The 25,616-nt window shown below is 41.6% G+C and overlaps 1 protein-coding gene across 3 annotated transcripts in view; it reads left to right on the forward strand.

Annotated features, from left to right (window-relative positions):
• Positions 1–25,616, forward strand: part of LOC118221866 (VPS10 domain-containing receptor SorCS1) — a 140,405-nt gene that overhangs the window by 51,501 nt on the left and 63,288 nt on the right. For 2 of the 3 annotated variants that reach the window (XR_004764192.1, XM_035407282.1), the window contains exon 2: positions 11,784–11,851. Coding sequence is in view for 2 of the 3 variants with exons in the window: in XM_035407282.1 (XP_035263173.1) it covers positions 11,784–11,851 (68 nt within the window). In the remaining variant the exon portion in view is untranslated. Of the gene's footprint in view, positions 1–9,457; positions 9,589–11,783; positions 11,852–25,616 lie in introns of those variants that run through there. The other variant, XM_035407283.1, reaches the window with a different exon arrangement.

The following is a 25,616-nucleotide window of genomic DNA, read 5'->3' on the forward strand; positions in this document are numbered from 1 at the left end:
CTTTTGCATTCCGCCCAGCCAAACTGCAGACGTTGCAGATTCATACAGGATTTAAAAATTAAGCATCGCTGTCCATAATCAGTTATATTGCATAACCTCCCTTGGTAAAAAAAAAAAAAAAAAAGTTAATCCAGCTTGAATAGTGTTTAATTCTGCCCCAATCCCTCTGCAAACAGTCTGGTCTGCTTCTCAGTTAACAGTTGGGTTTTTTTTGGAGGGAAACCCATCACGTAAGCCTGCTATCAATTACGCTGTGTACATATGTGGACGCTCGCAGTGATGAGGCGTCTTAATTCCAAGTGCTGACAAGGCAGGATGGGAAAGGCTGCAGATAAATTGCCGAGTGGATCAGCTCTGTCCTTTAGTCATTATTTCTCGAGAGGCTACACATCCTTTGCTGATAAACACATCTCCTCGACGCCGGTAAATAATCTAACATTAAACTCCTCCAGTACAACAATGCTATTCGTTTTTAGCTTTACCAATTTACATGTTTGTTTTGTTTTTTTATGTTTATTTTGAGGATAACTGTTTTAGTCTCCTCTGAATCTGCCGTGTTGATTCGCGTGAGTCATTTCCGATCTGTCCCGGAGTGGAAATGTTTTGTAGGTGAGAATAAAGCCGGTTCGGTGTGTTTGAAAGTTTTTGTAACATTCTGAGAAGGAGGATGCTTTGCTGCACCGCTGTCGCTGTCTTTGTCAGGAGAGGGAAATGCGAGGTTTAGTTTGTCTCTTAAGAGTTCTCGTGTTACGCGGGAGGAAGTGACACCGCATTTGCATTGCCCCCGCTTCTCCCCGTCCTCACCTAACCTGAGCCACTCCGAGGCCGTTCAGACGCCATTTTGGCTCTGTTTCCTCATCAGTTACAGCTGATTGTCCACGTATCCAGGGTCACTTCTACAGTAACCTGCCTCAGTGTGTTTTTTTGTTTGTATGCATAACAATGCAAAAAAAGCATTTGATTGTACACAGGTTTTGAATAGCTAACATGAGCAAAATATGTTTTTTTTTCTTTCTTTCCATAAATATAGTGCATTCTACAATGGGTACCCCCCCACTTGCTTGCCATTGCTGATAAATAGCCCAAACTCTGAACTACATATCTAGGCCATATTGGAGCCTATGCAAATGTCTTTAAAGAGCCAATACCTTAACTTACAAACAAATCCTTGTGCTACTTTTTTTCCTCAGTACAAACTGTTATTACTTTAAAAATTGGATCACTGAACTCAACAAAGTCGTGGTAAAAATAAAAACAAACATCCATTTAATTTTCTTCCAAAGCTATGGACAGGTGATGATCAAATGTAGAGTCGTCGTGGGAACCGTTACCTGTGGATTAATCTGTTCGGGCCAATGGAGCAGTTGGGAAAGGGGGGGGGGGGGGGGGTAAATAAAGAAAAGAAGTAATTATCTTGACTTTTATAGATCTAACACGATACATCATCAATAGTGCAATGAATAAAAACTCACAGGCAGTTATGCGTCTGTCGATTGTTAATTCCTCTTTCTATAATCTCCCCGGTTCCCCGCGGGCCTATGTTTCCTGTTTTAGCTGACTGCAGGGGAAAAAAAGCCATTGTCAGTTGTGCAGACACAAACTTTAGCTTTAGCTGCTTTGTGGAAATGTACAATAAGCAATAAATAAACAGGCAGATTGGAAGCTGAGGTTTATGATCCGGTAATGACCTGCGATTTACTGCTGTGGATAGTTACATTGTTGAAGAAGTGCTTGCTTATACTGAACTTAAGAGTGCTAGCTAGTCCGCCAGCTCCCCCCCCCCCCCCCAATGTTGTCTGTAAATTAATTTATTCATTAATTTGGCAAAAGGTCCTGTTTCAAATTTTCAGTTGCAGAAATCTTTTGTGAGTTATTGACGCGCCCAACGCCATCCAATTAAACAGCGAAGGCCTGTGAAATCAGGTCAGCAATCAATCACTCTTACTGTAGCACTGTGGGCTTTAAACGGACAACTCATTTCCCATGGGCCTTTGCAGCCGCGATTCATCTCAGTCTAATATCCGGCTAACCTAATGCAGAAAGTAAACTCCAGTTATGTACAGTAAGGGGCTTCCGCATGTGCACGCAGAGGACAGCATTTAAGGTGCTTCACCGATCGAAAGCCATTTTGCTATTCGTTAAAGAAGGTGGAAAAAAAAAAATATATACACACACAGTGGTAGTGCCCTGTTCAAGGGTCCTAGTCTTTCAAGGGTCCTAGTCTTTCAAGGGTCCTAGTCTTTTTAGTACACTGCAAAACTAGTGCCCTTCCTGTAGGCTGCAAGATGACTGCAAAATGACTGGATTTTTTTTTTTACCATCCTTGGAGCGTGGGCGGCATGTTTGGTTTTTTTAGTGGAGCAGATCATTTAGTTTCATTCATTCAATGTGAATATAAAGCCCCCTTTGGGTTGCATTTGTTTCAGAGGCTGTCTAAACAAACGCTGATGAATTATGTTAAAAGCGCCTCTTCACAGCGAATACCGCCTTGCTTTCCCGCCGCATGCCTTATTTATGTCCCCTGTAGATGAGCTAAAAGGTTAAACGAGCGGTATACGAGACAACGGTTTTCTCACGTTACAGAATGTTCATCATAAACTCCCAGAATGCCCCATTACGTCTCGGTTTACTTTGGGTTTTCTCAAGAGACACCCTCCCCCAAATTACTCCCCCCCCAAGTCTCTCCCTGTTCCTCAAATTTGGGAGCAGCAGCTGTCCCTGAGATGGACAATTGATTTAGTGAAAAATGTATAAAATTAGCTCTTTTTTTCCGCCAGTCTGAACTCGGAATGTGTTAGACAACATTAATTTGCAAATAGGAGTCAATGTAGCTTAGCATAGCAATATTGCTGCTTTACATTTCTGAAGGCAAAATTATATATACGTACAGTAGAAAGCTGGCTGAGTGCAATCGTTGGCTCTATGCCCTGTTATTGTTAGCGGTATTTTAAAAAAAATTAGTCATATTTACAGTTGTCCAGACCAACTATAAAACAGAGGAGGATGGAGAATTACGTTCCTGGTCATTACATTACATTGCATTACATCCCTTATGAAACTGTAGAAAAACAGATACACATGTGTTTATTCATAAGCTATAAGGACAACTGTTGACTGCCTGTATGTCTACATATCTCCTACTTACAAAATCATGCCCTTGCACACTTAAATTAAATATATAAATAATTTTCACATCAATGTAATATATAACAATATATGAAAGGTGCAATTATTTGTATATTTGTCATATTTGAATTATACTTTATATGTTCATATACTGTGTGGAGGCTATATGCAACACTGCAGTATATGTATTGACAACGTTTTGTTGTTCCTTTGGTTGTTGTACCAACTCCTGGTTACGGGGTTTCTTTTCTGACATGAAATCGCTGGACTTGCAGATTCTGCAAAGAGCCCAACGATTTACTCGATCCTCGAATGCCAAATGAGATCAAAATGACAGTTTTTTTTTTTTTTAATCTGTGTTTGGACACATTATTAGATAAGTCCTGCCGGTTCTGTGGCCAAACTCTCATAATCTCCTTTAGTGGCGAGCGCGCGGGCGAGCGAGGGAGCGAGCGACGGGCGTCACGTGGGGTCTGATTCAGAATAATGAGCGAGGGAAGCAGATGGTGGGAGATAAGAGCTCGCAGCACTGACTCATCGCGCGCTCAAAGAGCGCCTCGGGACTTTTTAACTTCGTCTAGCCCCGAGCAACGGCCTCGCCAAAGGCGGAGAAATTAGGGAAATCAATGAGGCTCGATTCCTTTTTTTCAAAAGCGGACAAATTATTTTCCCCGGACGACTTTGAAAAATTTACTTTGCCTTGTAAATGTCCTTTTTATCTTGTTTCGTCCCGGCATCTGGCTGTTAAATGGCCTGCTTAAGGATTTTACTTCAGGCAGCCTTTACCTTGCATGCCTGTGATTTACATTCCCGCCCTTTTTATTGGTCGACGTGAAGAAAAACTATAGATTTGAAAAAAAAACCTCTGGAAGTCGTGATTTTCATGTTTCATATTTACGTTCTTTCTGACATTATCAATGATTATTAATAAATGTAAAAAAAAAAGTATGCTTTCAGTTGATTGTAGCTTGATTTTCCATTTGTGTTGTTATACAGTTCTCTCTCCACCTGGAAATAATTTATACATTGTGCAGAGTGTACAGTGCTAAAAAAAATAGACAAAACTTAAAATATGATTATATTTCCACTGGAATCAGCTGCGAGCTTCTGCTCTCCCGGTAACAGAAATGCTAACCAGTTTAAAATAATCGTCGTCTCTGGACCTGGCATTGGAGCGTAAAAACACATAATGATGAGAACAGGACGTTCAGCCATTCCAGACTTTCTGTTTACCTACAGACTACAGAGTATCCCACAATGCACCACACCTTCATTTGAATATACATGAATGAGGGCATGGATGTCCATGCAGAATCTCAGTTCTCCTTGGCCTGATACACATTGACAACATCTGTATGCATTTTCATCCAGGCCAAAAGGTACCAAAGATCAGGTATGGGTTGGGTATCATTGTAAGAACCAGTGCCCAATGGCATCTAGGTATATTCTGTTAGCAGTAACCAATTACTAAATCTCCTTCCCTCAGAGGACGTGTGAAGTGAAGATATATGGATTTGAATATGAGGATAGTCTTTCATATTAACGCTTCTGGAAATGAAAATGAAATTTATACGGCTGTGACATTTCAAAAAGTAAATAAAATGGAAACATTTTGAGAAATGAGCTGGTGGTTGGTTCATGCACTAGACATGCGCTAGACATCTGTGTCAAGATAAAGAAAATCATAAAGGAATCATGTTTTTTTATTTTTGACAGTTTTCAACATAAAATATAATTTACTCCAGTTAATTGGGTGCTAACGTCTGATTAAAGAGAATCAATTATTGTTGCCATCTTATTGAGCGATGGCATTTTACCCACAAAATGTATTGCATTGTGCTTTCTGTCTGGCACAAATCAGAGGCAGGGCACTCTGTTTCAATAATTGTGTCAAATGTTATCTTGCCTTGATGCCAAAGTTCTAAACCGTGATTTATTGCTTGAATAAACATTGTTTTGTAATCATATAACCCCCAGTCCCCAAACACACACACACACGCACGCATGCTCACACGCACACGCACACACACAGGCACACACATCCTCATGCTCGCACACACACATGCACGCATGCTCACACACACACTCACACACATGCCCGCTTGCACACACACATGCTCACGCACACACATGCGTACGCTTATCCATTACACGCTGTATGCTAATTACAGACCTAATGCTGGCCTGGGACAAGTAGGAAACGCTGGCACACTGGCAACAGTCTTTCCACAAGGGCTTCTCACATGCAAGCTTTTCAGCACAGTTCCCAGTGTGACCTTTTATATGCGCACCTTACCATTAAAACATTTTAAATGAGCTCCCTTTAGTTTTTAGAATAAACCAAATTACTCTGTTATTGCCACCTCCTGTTGCACTCTCTCTTTAACCTGATTCTCAACAATGATAATGATAATAATAATGAAGGCTATCAGTATCATCATAGCAAAAAACATTGAATAGCCAAAAAAATAATTATATATTGTTAAGTGTGAAATCCCGTGTAGTGAAAAATCTGTCAGTAAGCAGATGTGGTTTCATCAAGGAAAAAAAAATATGAATGCATAAACCATAAAAAAATAAGCAACAGATGCAGAAAATATGCCTATTTTGCATTTCAGAGTAATTGGTTCCATAAGCTTTAAAGACACTACCTGTGTTTACGGCATTGACGGCTTCACGAGCTGACGTGACTTCATTTGAATGGAAAAACACATGAATGATTAAATATAAAATATTATGGATTAATAATAAATAAAGGCATGAACGTACAATTTCAGATGTTATTAAATGTGCTTAGTGTGCTTTACTTGAAACACTTCCACCAGGCTAGTTACCAGGAAAGAGAACGTGGTTGTTTGTTAGTGTTTTCCCATGCTTTCCGTTTCAGTAAATAGAAAAGGGTTTAACTCGCATAAATGAGTTTGACTTGTGGGCATCCAAACTTTAGGACATAACTCAAATTCAGAGTTATGTTCTGAAGCTTTCATTTCTTTGTTAATTTCACCACAGTTGTAATTTCTTTTTTTTGTGTTAAAATAGAAGTATGTGAACTTAAAAGTTTTTCCCTCGACCTTCATGGACATGCATAGTCATAACAAGCATTTTTGACAAGTCTTTGAGTTTTGACAGGTATCCAGTGGTTGACAACCCCGCATCCAAAATCAGAATTCAACATTTTACCAGAACTCTTTGAAAAAGATGAAACAATTGCGCATATTTAGAAGTGATACGATGACAGTGGATAATCCTTGGAGGGAGATTTCTGTGTGCGATTCCTTCCTGATCTTGACAGAATTGGGTTCTTACAGTTCCTCCCCTTTAGTTGGAGTCTGTTTACAAACTGCACATACATATTAGTTATTTACTTTTTCTTTTCTGTCTTTATACCAAGGCAACTATTTATCAGTATGAAAAAAGAAAAAAACACTTCACAGTGTTTCTTTTAGGGGAACCAAAGTGCTATGTGCATTATCAAACTTTTTTTCCCCTCCAGAATTCAAGCGTACGATTTCACATTGTACCCTTAAATATGTATTTATTTTCTTTTCTTTTTTTATGCTTGGTTTTCAAAATGTCTCCTCCAGGAAAACTGAAACAAATAATAAGCAAGGTCTTACTAAATAGACATATATATTTATGATTTTGGAAAAAACAATTCATTGCATATCCCAAAGGGAGGAGACCTTAATGTGTGTCGGGCCGAATGGCCTGTTCTTCTCATTATGTCATGTCATGTCATGTCATGTCACACGCAGTTCACCCAAGCCTCCATACTTAAGAATCCATTTCATGCTTATGATGCGTACCCTAGAAGTCACGGGTTCGATTCCCGGGTTGAACGCTGCTGTTGTACCCTTGAGCGTCCTTCAGGTTCTTAACCTGCATTGCTTCAGTATATACTCGGCTGTATAAATGGATGCTCTGCTAATGCTGTGTGAAAGGTTGTGTAAGTGGTGGGTGTGCTCTGGGTGAATGCCTGTAATGTGCTGTAACCTGTGATCACACAATAATAATCATAGTGCTTAGAGATTTCTCAGAAGTACCGTTCGTCCCCCGTTCTCATCTTAATTAAGCCTGCAGATCGTACAGTGCACCATGCAGAACATGGAGGCCTGGCGTTATCTGCAGGGATAATGCTGCTTGTAGTGCAGGACACATGCATTTAAAGTGATGTGTAAACTTTTCTAAAAGTGTTTACTAACCATGGTTTGTTTGTATCGTAAATTAATGAACTCCCGGCATATTTTTTCAAGCTATCTGACAACAGCACTGCAGGGAACGGGTCTGGCTGTTTAGTTTAGATATTTTCAGAGAAACGCGGCTTATGGTAATCAGAAGTTCAAATATTAATATTATACTGTTTATTTATTTATTTATTTATTTTTTTAAAATGTATAATGAATAAACTAGATGGAATCCATGGGAATGTGGCAGTATGGGTATAGTTAAATAGAGATGCAGTATAAATTTTAGCTTGAGGTCTTTGACTTTGTATCAACAGGAACATAAGTGTGACAACAGATACTTGTAAAAATCTACTGAAAGGCAAGCCAATGCCCGGGCATCCTTCAGAAGCCCGGACCGATAAGGATCCAATCTTTCAGCAACACCATGTGTTTACTGGCACTGCAGAATAAAGGAAAAAAGCACAATAATTGGCAGACTTATCTGTCATGTGCAGATGGAGCTATGGACTATGCTGGCTAAACTGATGGTAATTCTTTAAAAAAAAGACAGGTCCCATCCTTTAAAGGATGTAACTGTCGAGAGAGTTATTTCACAAAAGAAACTGACAAGTCAAGGCTTTTTCCCCACTGCACATTATTCTTAACAAGAGACCTCTTGAATGAGGTGGAACGATTCATAGTTTTTTTTTTCCAGACAGCTTCTAGAGAAGTTTGATTGCTGTTATACTAATATTCATCAAATTGCAGTTTTGTTGTCTGAAAGAAGTTTTTTTTTTTTTTTTTTGCTGTTTCTTTATTGGTAGTTTATAAACTGGTAAATCGGTTTGTCAGTCTTTCCACAGTATGGAAGGGAGGGGAAGAGGGAGACATTAAAAAAAAAACATTTACAGAAGCTCATTACTGCTACATGTCAGTGTTTACCACGCACACTCACGTCCACAGCCGCTTGCGTTTTTAACGCGCGGTGCATTCGTACGGCGTAGACGCTGCAGTTCCGCGGCAGGCTGGCGGTGAGAAGCTGATCTGTGCCGGCCGGTCCGTTCAAAGTTCAACCGCCCTCTGGAAGTAGGGCGTGAGCTATGAGGGCCTGTCCTGGTGTTTTTCCTGTGTGGTGCTCGTATATTTATCTTTTTTAAGTTTGGGATTATGCGTGTTGGGGATTTCACGTCTTTGATGTGTTTCCCCCCCTCCCCCCACCCCACCCCCCTCCACCAACAGACAACAGTCTTGCTGTGAAACTTTACCCAGGCAAAGACTCCAGAGGAACACCGCACAGCGAAACGCACGGTGTGAATTTAACCAGTCCGAGAGAGATCAAATGCATTCTGTCAGAGTGAAGTTTTTTACTGTGTACTGATCTCTACATGCTACTTTGAATATCACTGTGCCAGCGGCTGCTTGAGCTTCTTCTGTCCTGTGTCTGATAAATGTAGCTGACCGTACTAATGTAGCAGCTGTTATTTTGGGAACTGTGACTGTTGAAGACTCTGCTGTGAAGTGTGTTTGAACAGTCACCCCCACACATCCAATGGATCATTTATTAATACACAAAGTGATATTCTGTATTAATTACTGCACTGTAATAAAAATGACAAAGGTTATTCCCTCAATGCTTTATCTATATTTATCACAATTTATTGTTTTTTTTTTCCAGTACCAAATCTCTGCCCAAGGAATTATTTCCAGTCCAGGATGTGTTATATTTTATTTTTCTTCTCTCCAGTGGCGTTTTGCAATTGGTTTTTAGAAAAGGAGGAATTGTGACGCTGTATTGGCCACACTACCAGTGCTCTCTTCTAAATTCGCATTTTTCCTACTTCACTTCCACGTCACCGTGACTTTCTTTGCCTGCATGAAGCCATGAAAAGATAACTTTGTGTCTTTTTCCATCAGTTCATCGTTTCATTATTGATGGTGGAGTGCTACGTTGGTTTGAAAAAAAAAAAAGAAAGAATAAGAAATTGCCTTGTAAATGTACCGCTGTCGGATTTTCCAAAGGGATGTGCTATCGGAAGCACAGGACTCACACGGGCCTAATTGGCAGGGTTTTTAAAGTAGCATATGTAGCTTCCGGTGGGAAGCCATCTGACACGGCCTCTCGCTGCTAGCCTCCTGCGTTAGCCTCCATATGTGCGGACCAGAAGGCTCGTGTGCGCTGCCGTCCTTCAGCTCGCCGATGGCGGCACCGGCGCCGTGCGCTTACAGGAGTCCCCGGCTGGTCCCTTTCATCTCCGAGCGGCGCCCTCCTACCTGGCGCAGGTGAACCGCGAGGCAGGTGAGCGGCGAGAAGCTGCGTGCTCGCCAGCCAGCTGCTCTTCTCATGCGCTCATGTCATCAGCATGCCTTGGTCTTCTCGGACACTTAAGGTTACTTAAGGTTCACGCTAGAACTTTGCGTCTGGACTCTTAATTAAAACAGAACAAATCTTCTCATTCATTCATTTATTTATTTATATTTGAGGCTTGACGCAGCTGTGATGTCGTGCATAACAAGGCGTGTCACCGGGGCTGGTTTAATGCGATTCGACAGCAGATGTACATCTGTTCGCGCGCCACTGCTATCGTGCTGTTAGCCCGTTTCGCAAAGTCACTGCTCGAGCGTAATGTCACGACTCCACAGCTCTGCGGCTACGCGGCGTCCCGAAACCGCGGTCTCAATTCAGCCGTCAGACAGAAGGGGGGAATCGGTGATGTGAGCGCAAAAATAAATAAATAAATAAACAAACGTGAGTGCTGACTCAGAAATGTTCGTGCTAAACAAATGAGGATGTCACATTGTTTATTCAGCCGAAGTGCCGGGTGATGTTACTTTGCTGAATATGCTCAGGCTTCTCAGTCTCCTCGTCGGTTCTAAGTAGGGCATCAGCACTGACTGGCTGAATGTGATCGTTAGGATTACGGTGGATAAGATTGTTGAAACCTCGGGATTTTAAAACAGCGCAATCCGTGAGAGCTTGCAGCAGACATTGGTGACCTGGTGGCCTCTGAACTCCATAAAGCACCTGAGTATCGTGTACTGAAACACGCGCATGTGTGTAAAAGCAAACACAAACCTGCACATAAATATACTTATAATTGTTTCTTTAAAGTTCTTATTACTCCTTGAGCTAGAAAGTAGAAGTGGAATAACAGATTATCCCATCTTGTGTAACAGCCATAACTTCTCTTCAGCCTCAAAAGTGCAAGAAATCCCCAATTTCTACAGAACCCTAAGATCAAAAAGTAAATTGACTGCATGGTCTGTACTCGCGTACAGCGCAGCTGCATGAACATTCAGAATTTCAGATGAATTCAGACACCCCCTGCTCGGTTGACCCACTTTTTAAATCTCTTGCACTTTTAACACTGGAGTTGCCGTTTGCCACATAACTGTGGATCAGCTTCGTGGTTTTAAATTGTGAAGTGTTTCATCAGTGTTTATGCACTGCTTCTGTTCTGCCATCACTATTTCACCATAGGATACTATTTCAAACTGCTGAAAGTGTGCAGTAATTATGATTATTATTATGGTATTAGTGTTATTATTATTAGTATTAGTAGTAGTAATAATAATAATAGCATCCCCCCCTTTGTGCTCTATGATTTGTGAGTAGGTTTTTTGCGCTAGCCGTTAGCTTGCAGGGTCAGTGGTGGATCTATCTGCCCTTCTCAGTGGAGTTCAGTCAGGGAGCTCATCAGCTGCTGGTGGCACCGGGAGCGTTTGTCAGTCCCCCCACACCCCCCCCCCCCCCCAGCCGTGACCGCCCCGGTCACTTTGGACTCTCGCTGGGTGCTTAATGGCAGCGCTGTGCCTCGGTTTGGGAAATGAATGCCAGATGAGATGGCCCGGGCCAACTCCCCCGACGGATTCTCCACTTCGCTAAAAACAAAAGAAGAAGAAGATGAAGAAGAAAAAAAACCCAAAACAAATGAAAGGCTTTTGAGCGACTGCAGCAGCGTGAGATTTTGTGGTGATTCCCAGCTGACTGGCCTCTGCTTTTATTCACGCGCTGCTCTCGAAATGCCGCGGAGTCGCGTCTGAAGAGGCGCATTGCAGGGTGCCAGTGAAACCCAAACGGGAGTGCACCCCAATACCTGGTGCTTCAGCTGGCTAGCAGCTTGCCAGCCGCACCACAAATGTTATTACGCGGGCTTATCATGCTAAACTGGCAAAATGCACTGATCATACAGTACACGGTGCGGCCCATGGTATTGCTTTATGGAGTTCTGAAAGCTGATGTCCTGCTGTCTTTTCAGTGTTCAAATCCAACACCTCACGCTGACATTTACATCCTTAAAGAAAAGAAAAATCCACCGTATTGTATTGCTGAAATTGGCCACACACAGGCTTCACTGTTGAAAAAGCAGGTCAGAAAAATTGTAAACTGAAAAGGTACGGTAATTGTGCAGTTCCATGGTGTCGTGATAACTGAGGCACTGGCAAATTCTGTGTTGTAAAATGGCTGACGTGATTCTTTGCCCTGTGTTACAGGTGATTCTCATGCTGACCAAGCTGTATGACTTCAACCTGGGCAGCGTCACAGAGAGCTCTCTATGGAGGTAAGACTACCGTTTTACTGCAAAAATAATAATAATGAGAGAGAGAGACATTGACAGAGAGACAGACGGACAGAGAGAGAGAGGGAGAGAGAGAGACATTGATAGAGAGACAGACGGACAGAGAGAGAGCAAGCGAGAGGGAGGGAGAGAGAGTGACATTGACAGAGAGACAGACGGACAGAGAGGGAGGGAGAGAGAGACAGATGGACACAGAGAGAGAGAGAGAGAGAGAGAGCGAGAGAGAGAGAGTCAGGACAATACTGCACATCCTTGGAGTCTTCTTTTTTTGAACTCTGAGCTCTGAGCTCCTCTGCGGTTTTATTCATGAAAGTTTTACTTTCAGCACCTTATTGCTCAAATTAGCGGTTGCTTGAAACCAGCGCACTGTACAGAATGCCCAAATGTGCGTTTGGCGAAATCATAATGAGCGTCTCTGCATAAATGTTCTCTAATACCCGGCGCGGTGAATCACTTAACTTTTGAGTTTTTCTCAGCACAGATTCACTGCATTTTAATGCTAGAACAGCCAAGCAAAACAACCTCATTTTTCATTTTAAATCACTCTGCATGCGTTAAACAAACATGCTTCTCAGTCCATTTCTTCCTCTTCACGTGTACAGTAACTCTCAACATGCTGCTTTGAGCCCCGCATTTACGACTGGCGACCAGCAACCCCGTTACAAAGCTTTTCCTCGTCCAATCCAAAGAGCGCTATAATGTTAATGACGCTGGCATACCCTGGAGTGGTCCAATCAAACTGTTATTCCTGACAACTAATTTTGTTTTGTTTTTTCCGGTGAGCACTGGCCGTATAAATAAACTGCATTTTAGGAAATATCACCACATCATTTGTAATAAAATGTATATCCTGATAGATTTTTGTACCGTAAAAAACATTTATACTACCCTCTCCAGCAGTGGACCTGGAGTCAGAGAGCAGCCGGATCAATGGTCGGGTAGTTTTTATTATTTCGCTTTTCATTAGACGCGATTGGTTTATTGTTTCTCCCAGTCCTTTGCAAAGTCACTTTCTGCTGAGGTGCACAGGCAGTCGCCTTGAATGAACTGGGAATTTGTTGGCACCACAAGAAAACGCCCACGGCAACAGTGCGTCCCTGCGGCATCACGTTAAGCAGATGTGTCCTAAATGCACGATACCGCATGTTATCGCGTCCCAGACGTGTGGCCTCAGTCAGCATCACGCCGTGTTGAGGTCGAGTCCCTTTGACCGTCGAGTCTTTACGAGCGTTGTGTAAAAAAGGGGGGAAGTATCAATCCGCGAGTTTGATTGGAGTTTTCGGAACTTTAGAGGTGAAAGCTTTGACTCGTTTTTTTTTTTTTTCCGCCGTTGTTTTTGAAACGCCCTGGCGGCTTCCCCCGGCGCTCTGGGTGAGAGCGCCCCCCTGTGGTTAGGCCCGCGGCCGCCACAAGCAGCCGTTACTCACGGGGGCTCGTAAGTCAAACCAGCTGTTGTCATGGTCCCCAGTCACCTTGCCTTGCCCGACCGAAATCGGGTTAGCATTCAAGTCACCGTCGCACCGAGAGAAAATCTCCAAGGACTGGGTTTCACAAATTCTCCTTCTCTTATTAGAATAGGCCATAAAAGCCTGGATTCGTGCTATCATCTGAGGCTTCAACCGTCGTAAACACAGCTGCAGAATTTCAAGCGAGTGCAAATAAGGACTGTCGCTACAGGAGACGGGGGCTACAGGTAGCGGAGCTGCAGTGATGGTACCTTGTTCAAGGCTGTCTCCAACGTACAGTCCATTGCCGCCATTGGAAATGACAGCAATTAAAAAAAAAATGTATTTGACATAATGAATACTATTGGAATAAATTACAAACAATTATGCAAATTTTGTGTTATTCCAAATGTTTCCTTTGCATGGAATTGTGTCTGGAAAATCTTGACAATACAATAATGCAATTAGTCCTAATAAATTGTGCAGTAAACACATAACTTTCACAAATCTATATGAGCAGATTAAAAACAAAAAATGTATTGAATAATAAACATCCCATTAAGCCAAATGATCCATAAAAATAAATAAAAAATTCACATTACTCTATACTACTTGACACTGTGTGAGGCTAGACCAGTACTGAATTTTTTGTCATTAAATTGAAAATAATGAAATAAATAAACGGTCGCAGTGTGAAGCATCTGTAACTGACACGCGTGAGCAGAAGTGCCGCGGTGCTCCGGGCTCCCCCACGCACGGAGGTCAGGGTCGTCGCCGCGTGGCTCGTCTTGATTGATGTTCTCATATCCATATGCTCTTCAGTAAATGTTTATAGCGTCCGAGGCGGCTTTAATGTCGATGTCATCGCCGTACCCTTTAGCGGATTTAGTAACTGGACGGCCTTGGAATTAAATTCCGTCGGGTGAACTACGGTGGCCCGGATGGAATGTTTTTTAATAATAAAGTGAACATGTGTATATGTGTGTCATGCCCTTTCGTTTTACTTGGGAGAGGTTAAATGTCAAAAAAAAAAAAAGTAAATACATTGCACACATTCACCCTTGGCTCGAGTCAGTACTTGTTGGAAGCACATTTGGCAGCAATTGTACCTTTGAATCTGTTTGAGAATTCTGTACCAACGTTTCACGGTGGAAAGCTGCAATTTTCAGCCATTCTTCTTGTGTAAGCTCAGTCAAGTTGCTGGTGGATCGTTTATTGACAGCAATTTTCAGCAATCTGGCCCCAGATTTTCTCTCGGATTGAAGTGCTGGACGTTGAATGGGCCACACAAGAGCACTGACTTCCTGTTATTAAGCCAGTCCCAATGCAGCTTGGGACTTTGGATGTTTACTTCCTGCTGAAAGGTATATTTTCATCCCAGTTTTATGTCTTCACTAGACTGAAGTCTCCTCCCTGTGGGATGTGCCCGACTTTGATCCATTGATTTTTTTTTTTTCCCCATCAATCCTGAACAGGTTCCAGAATGCCTAAAGTAGGAGGAGAGTTGACTGGGTGCTGTGTTTTTCCCCCCGAACCATCAGTTTTTTCTTGCTTGATGCTCTCAGACAAGACATCGTTCAACATTCAATTGTATATCTTTAATGATGCAGTATCCAGTTTTGCCCCATAGATACAGTACCTTAGGATGGCCAGTAAAAGCGGGTTTAATACAAACTAGAAAGAATATTAAACTCCTTTGCATATTCTCTTAAATTAGCTGAGGGGCAAAACTGAAATAAGTTGTGTAATTCAGGAATATGAATCCCCATTTAAAAGCGTCATGGTTACAAGCTCTGAAACAAGGCACAGTTTGTGTGTGTGCGTGTGCGTGTGCGTGTGCGTGTGCGTGCATTCATGCGTAGTGTGTTCATTATATTGTTGAATCACAGTTGATATTCTATTTCAGTATTTCCGTGGTTATATTGATAGGCTCTTTAAAAAAAAGCTCAATTCCATAGAGCAGAATATTGTATCATGTGAATCTGGTTAAAAATCTGTCTTATTAATGTTCCTGCTATTTGTGGTTTATTTGGTCAACTGTTTTATTCAGAGAATTTGTGCTAATTTAATTATATAAATGGTATTTCAATTAACCCTGTTATTAAGTTGAAATGTTATGGTGGCTTTTATGTTTGGGGTAAAATTGACCCCAACCGTTTAAACAAAATTATTGCTATAGAAAAAATGTTATGCTTTGTGTGTCGCCTTCTCAATGTCTCCCGAATGGCTAGCCATTACAGGACTTTTGAAAACACAGCGTTATGTCTATTGCATGTTTACCAGCTAATCCCAAAAGAAGAAATGAACACCACACAATTAAGCTCCATAATTTTATTACCAACCTTCAAGTCTTCATCAGGGAATCTGAAGCCGAAATGTTGGTAATAAAATTACAGAGCTTGGGGAGTGCGCGATGTTCATTTCTTCTTTCAGTATAATCACTACAATCACCAGCGCCTTATTTAAAATTACAGTGTGCGTTTATTTTGCTTCTTTTCTTACTATGTATCCCACCAAATGAGGGAAAAGTCATACAGTATCAAGATGATAAAATATTTTTTCTGTTACAGTTCAAATTGAACAATATTTCACTTTTGGATGTCCACTGGAGAATGTTACTTTGACTTCCTTTTTAATTTGCGCAAGTTTCTGAGTAATAAATGAAAAGATTTTTTTTTTTTGTGTAACATTTAAACAAAACATCTGTGTTGGTTTATTTTTTGTTGTTCTCCTTTTGAATTAAAGCCTGGGCCCTGTTAGTCGTGTCCTCTGACAGTTGCAGTCCCAAATTGAAGCCCTTTGATATGCTTTTCGCCTTAATGACATACGAGGTGTAAACACAAAGAGAACAGCAGCATTTCGCCGGTCCCCTGTATCAGCCTGCCCCCCTGGATCATTTCCCTTCCTGCTGTAAATAGCTTTTTTGGACGGATTAAGAGTTGGCTAACCACTAATTCAGAAAAAATAAATAAATAAAACAAAAAAACATTTGAGACCGTGTTGTGCTTTTTTATGATGTGTGTATACATACAATAGCGTCCAACTGAGAACACTAGTGGGAGAACATTAATAAGCAGCCAACTTCAAGGTAATCCCCAGGATTCTCCCAGCTCCAGGCGTCTGTGACTTGCTTTTGTATTTTTGTTTATATCCTTTTATGGCAAAAGAGGGGTAAAAGCACGAATGCGCTGTACTGCTGTTTCATTAGCTCTGAAGCTGATTTAGAGCTGTTTTTTTGGCATTTAAATCACTGTATGTATTCATCTTTGGATTTACTTACTCTTTATCTTACAGACAGACAACTAAAGAGAAGCACAATGAATACTACACAATTAGTCTGACTCGTGTGACTTTAAGACAGGCTTTTGACAAATTAAATCACATCCCTCCCATGTTTTGGTTCAGTTCACAAATGCAGAATACCATATTCTAGTACTATTTATGTGGTATATCACATCAAAATGCATTTGTTCTTTTCTCATTATAACATACAGTTTTCAGTGTGGTGCACTATGCACATGTTACAGAACTCAAATTATTATATTTCAGCTCAGCAACTACAAATCATCCATCCATCCATCCATTATCTATACCCGCTTATCCTGGGCAGGATCGCGGGGGATGCTGGAGCCTATCCCAGCATGCATTGGGCGAGAGGCAGGAATAGACCCTGGGCAGACTTCCAATCTATAGCAGACAACAAATCAGCTGTATCTTTTTATTTTTTTTTACATTTTATGTGTTTTAATGAAATTATGTTCTCAGAACACCCAGAATGCACTGCTTCATTCACTGCAGCCTGTGAACACCTGGGGGCGCTCTTCAGCTCTCGTGTTTAGCATATGCTTCTCACCGCCTGCCGGTCTCCCACGGCGGCTGGAGTCCCCTAAATCCGGGACTTAGCTGTTCCTGCCAGCCCTTAATGAGAAATAAGGCCAAAGCCAGCCTCAGAACCAACCCCCAAAATCACCAAACGCATGCTTTCAGTCAACACTGCTTGGCACACTGACAGGTTATAATGGGTCTCACCCGTGAGGTTCCCTCTCATTGGCCTGGCGCTATCTGTCTGGTACAGGCTGAGTCTCTTTGTATCAGTGGTCATATAGATCAAATTTCGACAGTGACATGGTTCAATACGCTTCCTCTCTGCTGAACTTTTATCAATGGTTATCTTTTTAATGTGCATATTCATGTACACTCAATATATATTTGTGTCATATCAATACAACGGTTTGAACTGGTTGAACTGACTGCCCAGTCCTTTTCCTGAAGATCTACTGTCCGGTAGGTTTTCATTTCAACCCTAAATTAAATAAATTATCACATCTGATTCTATGAATTATCAGCTTAATAAGAACTCTAGCTGATGAATGAGGTGTGCTTTGTCAGGGTTGGAGTGAAAGCCTACAGGATGGTAGATCTCCAGAAACAGGGTTGGACAGCCCTGCTCTAGCTGTTGAATGAGATGTGCTTTGTTAAAATTTGGAGTGAAAGCCTACAGGATGGTAGATCTCCAGGAACAGGGTTGGGCAGCCCTTGGCTACAGTTTGTGTGTACAGCATGTTATAGCTTTATCTGAAAATGTGTCATTGCAAAACATCTGACAGCCTGCGTATACATTCTTGTCATGTGTCATAATCTAGACATTTTTAGGACAAATCAATCTCACTGTTGGAATTTGTGACATGAACCAGATAATAAAAAATAAAAATAAAAAACAACAAATACCTCACAGTAATATGAGCCAGATTCTCTTAAAAAAAGACTCAAATGCATTTACCTGGCTGCTGGTTGATAAAAAAGAGCACAAGCAGAATGTTTATCATCAGCAAGCGTTGTCACACCCAAGAGAACAGATACCCATGCCCAGCTGGAAAGCCTTTTATGCAAAGCAGTTTCACAGAGCAGTGCTGGGCTTCAGTGTTGTTTAGCCTGTAATCAGTATGGACATCACATTTCTGTGAAACATCAGCTGTGGCTTTCATGGAATTTTCCCTGAGTGTTGCGCTGATGTTCCTCTGCTTACAGTGCTGTAGCTGACTTTGTCTGACATTTCCACCTTTATTTCTGCACCGCGAGTCCACACTTTTCCCCAATAGACTGCAATTTCAAAAAAAAAATAGCAGTGTTAAAATCCAAAATACAAAACACTATAAAGCAATATGTATTGATCAAGAACGAGACCTTGTGTTTCTGTTAGAAATCTTTATTAGTCGGCTGGCCATGGGAACACAAGCAGGCTATGAGGTGCAGTTTGGCTCTATATGGTTCGAAAGGAGACTTTACTGTACATTCATTTCTCCTGGGGAGGGGTGGGTGAGGGGGGGGGGGGGGGGGGGGGGCTTGCTTTTGGTGTCTGCAGCATTATTGTTGAAAAATCTCCCCCAACTATGATGTGTCAAATCCACACGTTGTGGAGAATAATCTAGAGGATCTGTGTTTGTTCTCACCAAATGTGGTTCTTTTACATTTAAAAAAAATTACCTTTTCACACTGGCTAAACAGTACAGTGAAGAGCAATAGAGTGTTGCTCTTATAAATCGTGTGCTGTTTTATATGGACTAAGCTATTTATATTTTATTTTATATGAATACTTTACACATGCATTCGAATCGCACAAGATCCTCAGTGACAAAACTGCAGCTCCAGCCAGCAGTAAACGCGCCTGGTGAGCGCGTTAGAGCTCGGGTATAAATGTCAGCGTTTCAGACCATGTGGTGTTCTGCGCGCGGAGTCGGACTGCATGCCGATGCGGCGCGTCGAACTCCCGACGGCTCGTAGCGTCTTCCGTTTTTAGCGAACGCAATTTTAAACCCGGTATTGAAACCCCGGTGTTTGACGCCGCGTCTTAACACGCGACTAATTTCATCAGAAAAGGCACCGTGACAACCGGTAAACCGCTGGACCCGCAAAATGGCTGACAGGTCTGCTGAGTGGCCTAAATGAAGTTATGAAATGCCTCCGTGCACTTTATTTCTCCTCAAAAGAAAAAAGAAAGAAGAAAAAAAAGCAACAGCGAGCTCGCTTACCCTTTTCTCTCCTCCTCCAGGGGTTGTGGCCATTTCCCAGCCCAAAATTAGTTAAGAAAGTGACAACAAACTGGCCCGGACTCATTTTTTCCCCCCTCTCTCCCCTCAACTTATCTGCTTAGACCTTTAAAATTGCGCGGAGCGAGCTCATCGTGGGGTTTTCTTTCAGCTCAGAACTATGTCAGAGCAGCAGCATATTTTTCATGTTATGCGAGTTATAGCCTGTGATGTATGAAGTGCTTAAAAGGGCGCGATCTGTATGTCACCATCCTGTTTACGCTGGATCGTCAGACAGAGGTCTGTTTATGACACAGTTCGGGGGCTTTAAAGCGAGGCCTGCTCGTGCTCGGTCTGCGGAACGTACGGGTTTGTGTCAGGCTTGTGAGATTCCGTTAATCGGATGTTGCCGCTTTGCGCTCGCTCGAAAGACACGATCGCTGGGGGAACCCTGTAACGAGGAATACGCATGTTCTCTACTTCACATCTGAGAAGAAGTGCTTGGGAGCTCTTTCATATCTATCTATCTATCTATCTATCTATCTATCTATCTATCTATCTATCTATCTATCTAATGGTTATTTATTCATATCTATCTATCTATCTAATGGTTATTTATTTTACATATTTTTGTCATTCTTTCTAAGTGGTGAAGTGTTTCATATGTACATAAATTATGAATCTCGTGATTGACGTGGTGGCACGTAGGATTCAGAACTTCCAGTTGCCGGCCTTTAAGCTGTGCTAAAATTTGCTCACATGCATTGAGCTGCATGGTGACACAGGTGTGGTCATTTTCACATGCATAATGGCGCAATCTTCAAAATATGTATTTGTAGCAATGAACAAATACTACTATAGCAGTCTCAGATGGATTAGCACATTGTGAAATAAGCAATCACGTTGCGAAACACCTGCTTTTTCTATTTGCGGACTGACCTGGATGGGGGCACTAGGCAAATGAATAGATGATAATATCAGGTGCGCTTCTAAAACACGATTCATTACTCCCCAATCTGGCATTCACCAGAGGTCCCTGCTGAAGATGATTATTTTCTGCTAACACCACTGAAACAGCCCTATAGGAGGAACAAAGTCTGTGTCTGGTACTGGAACCTGTGGGCATAAATGTGCGGTGGTTGTGCACTAGCTGTTTTCCGTGCGCTCTGAAATACACACGCACGCACGCTTGCAGAATAGACTCAGAATAAGGCTACACCAACACCGCACCAAGCAGCAGGTGTTCATATTGGCAGCTTGTAGTAATGCTGTCATGAGTAAACATAAGCTTAATCATTAGCATACGGCCTGGATATTAATTATGATTAACCGCTTTTCTTTTTTTTAAATGACTAGTTTTATTTCAGTGTATTTCAGTGGAGAAATAGAGGAAAGAATGCCATCTGTGGCGACTACCTTGACAGGGATCCAAAGCACACTGAAGCCAGGTGTGTATGAAGGTTAGGAGAAGATTTCCTCATCAGTTTCAAGGACACGTCAGCAGAAGATGAACAGTTGGGAGAATAGGTACTGTAGAGCCTCAGGTTGGTGAATGTGCTGCTGGTTCAGGCCTTGTAGCAGTATGACAATTTAGCTTTTTGTGGCTGAAAGTATATATCAATCCATAACAAAAATGTTAGTTTCAAAAAAACAAAACAAAACAAAACAAAAAAATCTTCCAAGGCACAGCATTGAGCCACAGACACCTGATGTTATCCGTTTTTAAGCCTTCATTTTATATGAAAGGACAGAAACACAAACAAACAAACAAAAAACGAAATTCCTTTGACTTCATCACAGTCAGTCATCAAACTTCTGCTCTGTCAATGAATATCACCTTCGAAACATGGAACAGCAGTGTGGGTATATACACAGACCTGGATCAAATGTGTATTTCAGATTCTCTAAAGGGGTGGTTCAGTAGTTTGATGCTATTATGTACACAGAGAAACACACTTGAAGTAACAGCTTGTACAATGGCGTTTTGGCTCCAGAGGTTGTATGTGTGTACAGGTCCTCGATTATTCCATGAAGGAAAGAATTTCAATCTTATTTTCAGTTGGAACTGTTTCCTCAGGCGCATGCAACCTGGGCCTGCTGCTAGGGAACAGTGGTGATACACCCTACATTAATATTACTACGCTGGTCCAGGGGAGTGAAGAGCTTGCGCTTCTTGAAAACTGAGCAAAAGAAAAACATTTCTGGAAAAATTTAAAAACTGATATTTATGTTCAATTTTAAGGGAATTTTTGAGGGAATTGTATAAAATTAATTTGTAATGTGTAGCCTCTAGAAACATAACATCACCCAGATGGCAATCTGTATGAACAGTAATCTTATTTTATGAACGTGTTTTGTTGAAGTTTCAGCTGTACTGTAGTTAGATTGAACATATCGCCGCTTATGCAACTAGCCATATGATAACGTAGTGCTAATCTTTTCAAATGTGAATATATCTAACATCTGACTGGTTACTGCTGTCCAGTATAGATGGAGCACTCTAAAGACAGAATCAGCATTCAATCTGTGTCTTTTCAAATGGCATCAGGCTGGACTTACAGAATGAGACCAACTGGGAATAATCCTCGGCATTTGTATCTTGGTGAGAAGCCTATTTTATCCACAAGGTTAGATGCAGTTATAGTTTAAAAAGAGAGGTCTTTAGTCAAGGCTAAATTATGAAAAAAAAAGATTGAATTTAGTGAATAAAGATGGAATATGGATGGATCACGTATTCTGTATTCGACTGATTCTATATTTCTAATGAATTTGCATTTTATGAAACTTTACCTGTGACCTATGTACACATAATGTGCCAGATTGGATTCATACAAAAGTAAAAACCAATATCAATTAAAATGATTTAATTGAAACTGCATACCATAAAATTTCATTTAAAAAATGAATGAAGCAAAACAAGAACTTGTCCTTATTAATTTCAATGAATTTAAATAATGCCAGGCAATCACCACAGCACACAATACACGCACACACACACACACACACACACACACACACACACACACACACTGCTGGAGGTGTATCAGAAACTTTGCCCTTGAACAACTGTTCTATACCTTCTATAGTTTCCCTGAATCCAGATCTGTTTCTATGGGAACATGTGAGGCTCAGAGTAACACTAAAAGTAAATCATGGAGCATTAAATCCTGGAGGCCCATGATGGGCTATAAGGGGCTGATCAATAGCGAGATGATGTCATTGTCCCGTGGTCCGTGTGTCGACGACCTCCTTTTTGACGAATGTTACGGCTGTAATTCGGTTCAGATAATTCGGGGGTTCAGACGCCGGTCTCATATTTCACTACCAGAGCTGGCATCTCACAATAAATTTCAGAGGAGAGAAAATGAAAAATGCGCCTGCCCTTCTGGCCTCGCTTTTCTGTGTCGAAGTGGCCACTTTCGCTCCCCAACTCGGCGATAAGAAGAGTGTTCTTAAAATGGACAATTACGCAGGATTTTTGAAAATGATGTATCCTTTGTGTCTCTAATATGAGTCAATCTTCCGGCACAAAAGAAATGCCACCTATTACAGTGTGTGCTTGTGCCTGCTTCCTCTTTTTCCCCTTTTCCCTCTGCTTCCTCCAGCTGGCCTGAAACTGGCAGTGGAGATTTACTGCAGAACTACAGATCTTTTTTTTTTTTTTTTAACTCAACACGAATTTCACATCGGTGCACAGAGCACTCCATATTAAACTTTCATGGTACGCTCAGACCCAAATGAGTAGACGGTGTAAAACACTGCTACTGACCTGGGTAGAACAACAGTACAGCTAATGCAAACGTGTTTTCCATTTGTGAGCTGGACAGAGATATTGCACATACAGTGAGAGGCCCCCGCAGCACAAGCAAGGACCCCACTGCTTTCAAATGTGCTTTTCCCTCACTGATTATTCTTTAAACAAGTCATTTCATCAAGTTTTCTTCATCGATGCACACCTGTCTCTTTATTTAGCGTAGGCAGGAACTGTTTAAAGATAAATAAATAAAGCCCCACAAAGTGACCAGACCCTTTAATTTTAATCTGAAAGAGAGCATCCCCTGTGACACAGCATGTCCATCTCTGGGGCAGTGGCGTTTGTTTGGTTATGAGGGATGATGCCCCCTACTGGCCTACCGGCACCACTTCAAGCAACAATTCATATTAACCAAGCCCATGCCTGCTAGGTTTCAGCAGATGATTGGCAGTTTGTTTTAGGTTTTCAAACATTAAGCTCATGCCTGCTAAGTTTCAGCTACGTAGCTTCAAACTGCCAGAAATGATTGACAGTTCTTATGTTCTCAAACATTTTCCTGTCCATTGTGTGAGTTTAGCGATTGTGGTTAGTGCCTGTGCTTCCATTTTATGCTCGTGAGATAACATTGTAAGTAATTTCATACTTGTTATGTGGACTGAAAAAACTAAAGTAATTTTCAGACAGTGAAATTGTGTTTACCCGTTGGTTGCTCTTCCCATTTTTTAAACTAGAGGTTTGATTTTTAAGGCAACTCCCAAGAGACACCTGTAGATCAAGCACCGAAAATGTCAAATGGTGTAATTTGCCTTCTAATTTATTTGTAGCTGAAATCTGTGGAGAAACCGATGATTACTGGAGAAACTCAAATTTCTGCATCTCATTTGTGAGGGATTGTGGTCTCCATGGCAACAACCCGCGAATAGAATTAAACTCAGTGGGATTCCCGGGCGGCCCAGAATGCCGTCTATCGGAGTAGGGCGTTCATTTTGGACGACTCATCTCAACACCTTGTCTCAGCCGAGCCGGCTACATCAGGTGCTCTGTGTTCCACACGTCACCATTAATCAGTCATTTCCGCGCTTCTGACGAAAGTTTGAAAGCTGCACTTAAGCGGTTAGACTCACAGGTGGGGATTTCCTGGCTACGGACCAAGAACATTTGTTAGAAAGCTCACATAACATTACATAACTACAACCTAAACAGGAAATAAGGAAATGACTAGAAAAATGGCCCTGATTGTGCATAGAATAAACTGACAGATGTGTCACCAAAGTGTTAGATCAAATAACGGTTCATCTGACTGCTGTAATGCACTTTGTGATAGTCAATTGTCCTTGTACTCGTGCCTGGTCTTTAGATTCATCCTACGTTAGGAACACCACTCCACAGTTTGTAAATCACTTGATAGTGTCTCATGGATGCTTACCGTGTAATTCCTCTCTGAATTTATGGAGATTATTTCCAATACAAACAATTTTTGCAACGAGAGAAATTGTCTCTGGAAGAGAAAAATATGGCAATATCTGCCTAAATATATTTGTGCTTGTTGTTGCATGAAAGAAATGATGAAAGTGTTGCCTTTTAGAATCTAAAGTCTTATCCATTGCAATAATCTAATGTCCTGAAGTAATTCGACAGTCATAACTGTTTACGTTATTTATCTGTGCGTATATAAAGACACGACAACCTAAGAATACGTAATGGAAAGAAGCCCTTTGTATCTCAGACTTGTCATTTACCTTCAGTAATTTACTTATCGCTTTCAACACAAGCACATTATGGAGTCGTTAGCCTACGGATTTTATATTATCATCAATTTCAGGCAGGTTCAAGAATTGGGTTTGCACGCACAAACCATCTGGGCACCTTGAACTATATATTTACTGCATATAAATTGGAAGAGACATGAAAATTATTCAAGACAATAGCTCTCCGTTCAGAGTTCCAGCTGCCTGTCAGCGTTTTAGTTTTATCTTAAAAAGATAATGAGCAGCGGACTTTCTGAACGCCTTTCCCAAGGAGGAGAACAAATTGATAACGGCAGTTGAAATGGCCTTGCTAACTGCAGGGGATTGGGATCCTTAAATAGGTCCAGCGTAAAAACCACTCACACGATATTTGGAGAGATCAATGGCGTGCAACCCAGTGCAGCTATTAGCCGGAGTTGTACCAGATCCTGAATTGAATGGACCCCCACATGCTGGTGATGATGCAAGGGCAGGTTCTGTGTGTCTGTTTTGTGTAGAACATGGATGTCAGACTCCAGTCCTCGAGGGGCTGGAGGATCTGCTGGATGAGGTGCGTTTTCAGCACCACTGTTTCGTTTAAGCCATTGATTGGTGAAGGGATACAGTATACACACACACACACACACACACACACACACACCTCATTCTCACTCTCACTGGCTTTAATTGGCTGCCAGTTAAAGGGAAACCACAAATACCTGCAGGCACTGCAGTCCTCCAGGGGTTTGAGTATACCCCCCCCCCCCAAACAAAGCCTCCCCCCCCCCAGCTTTA

The sequence above is a fragment of the Anguilla anguilla genome, chromosome 2 (assembly GCF_013347855.1).
Source record: "Anguilla anguilla isolate fAngAng1 chromosome 2, fAngAng1.pri, whole genome shotgun sequence".
Classification (NCBI taxonomy): Eukaryota; Metazoa; Chordata; class Actinopteri; order Anguilliformes; family Anguillidae; genus Anguilla; species Anguilla anguilla.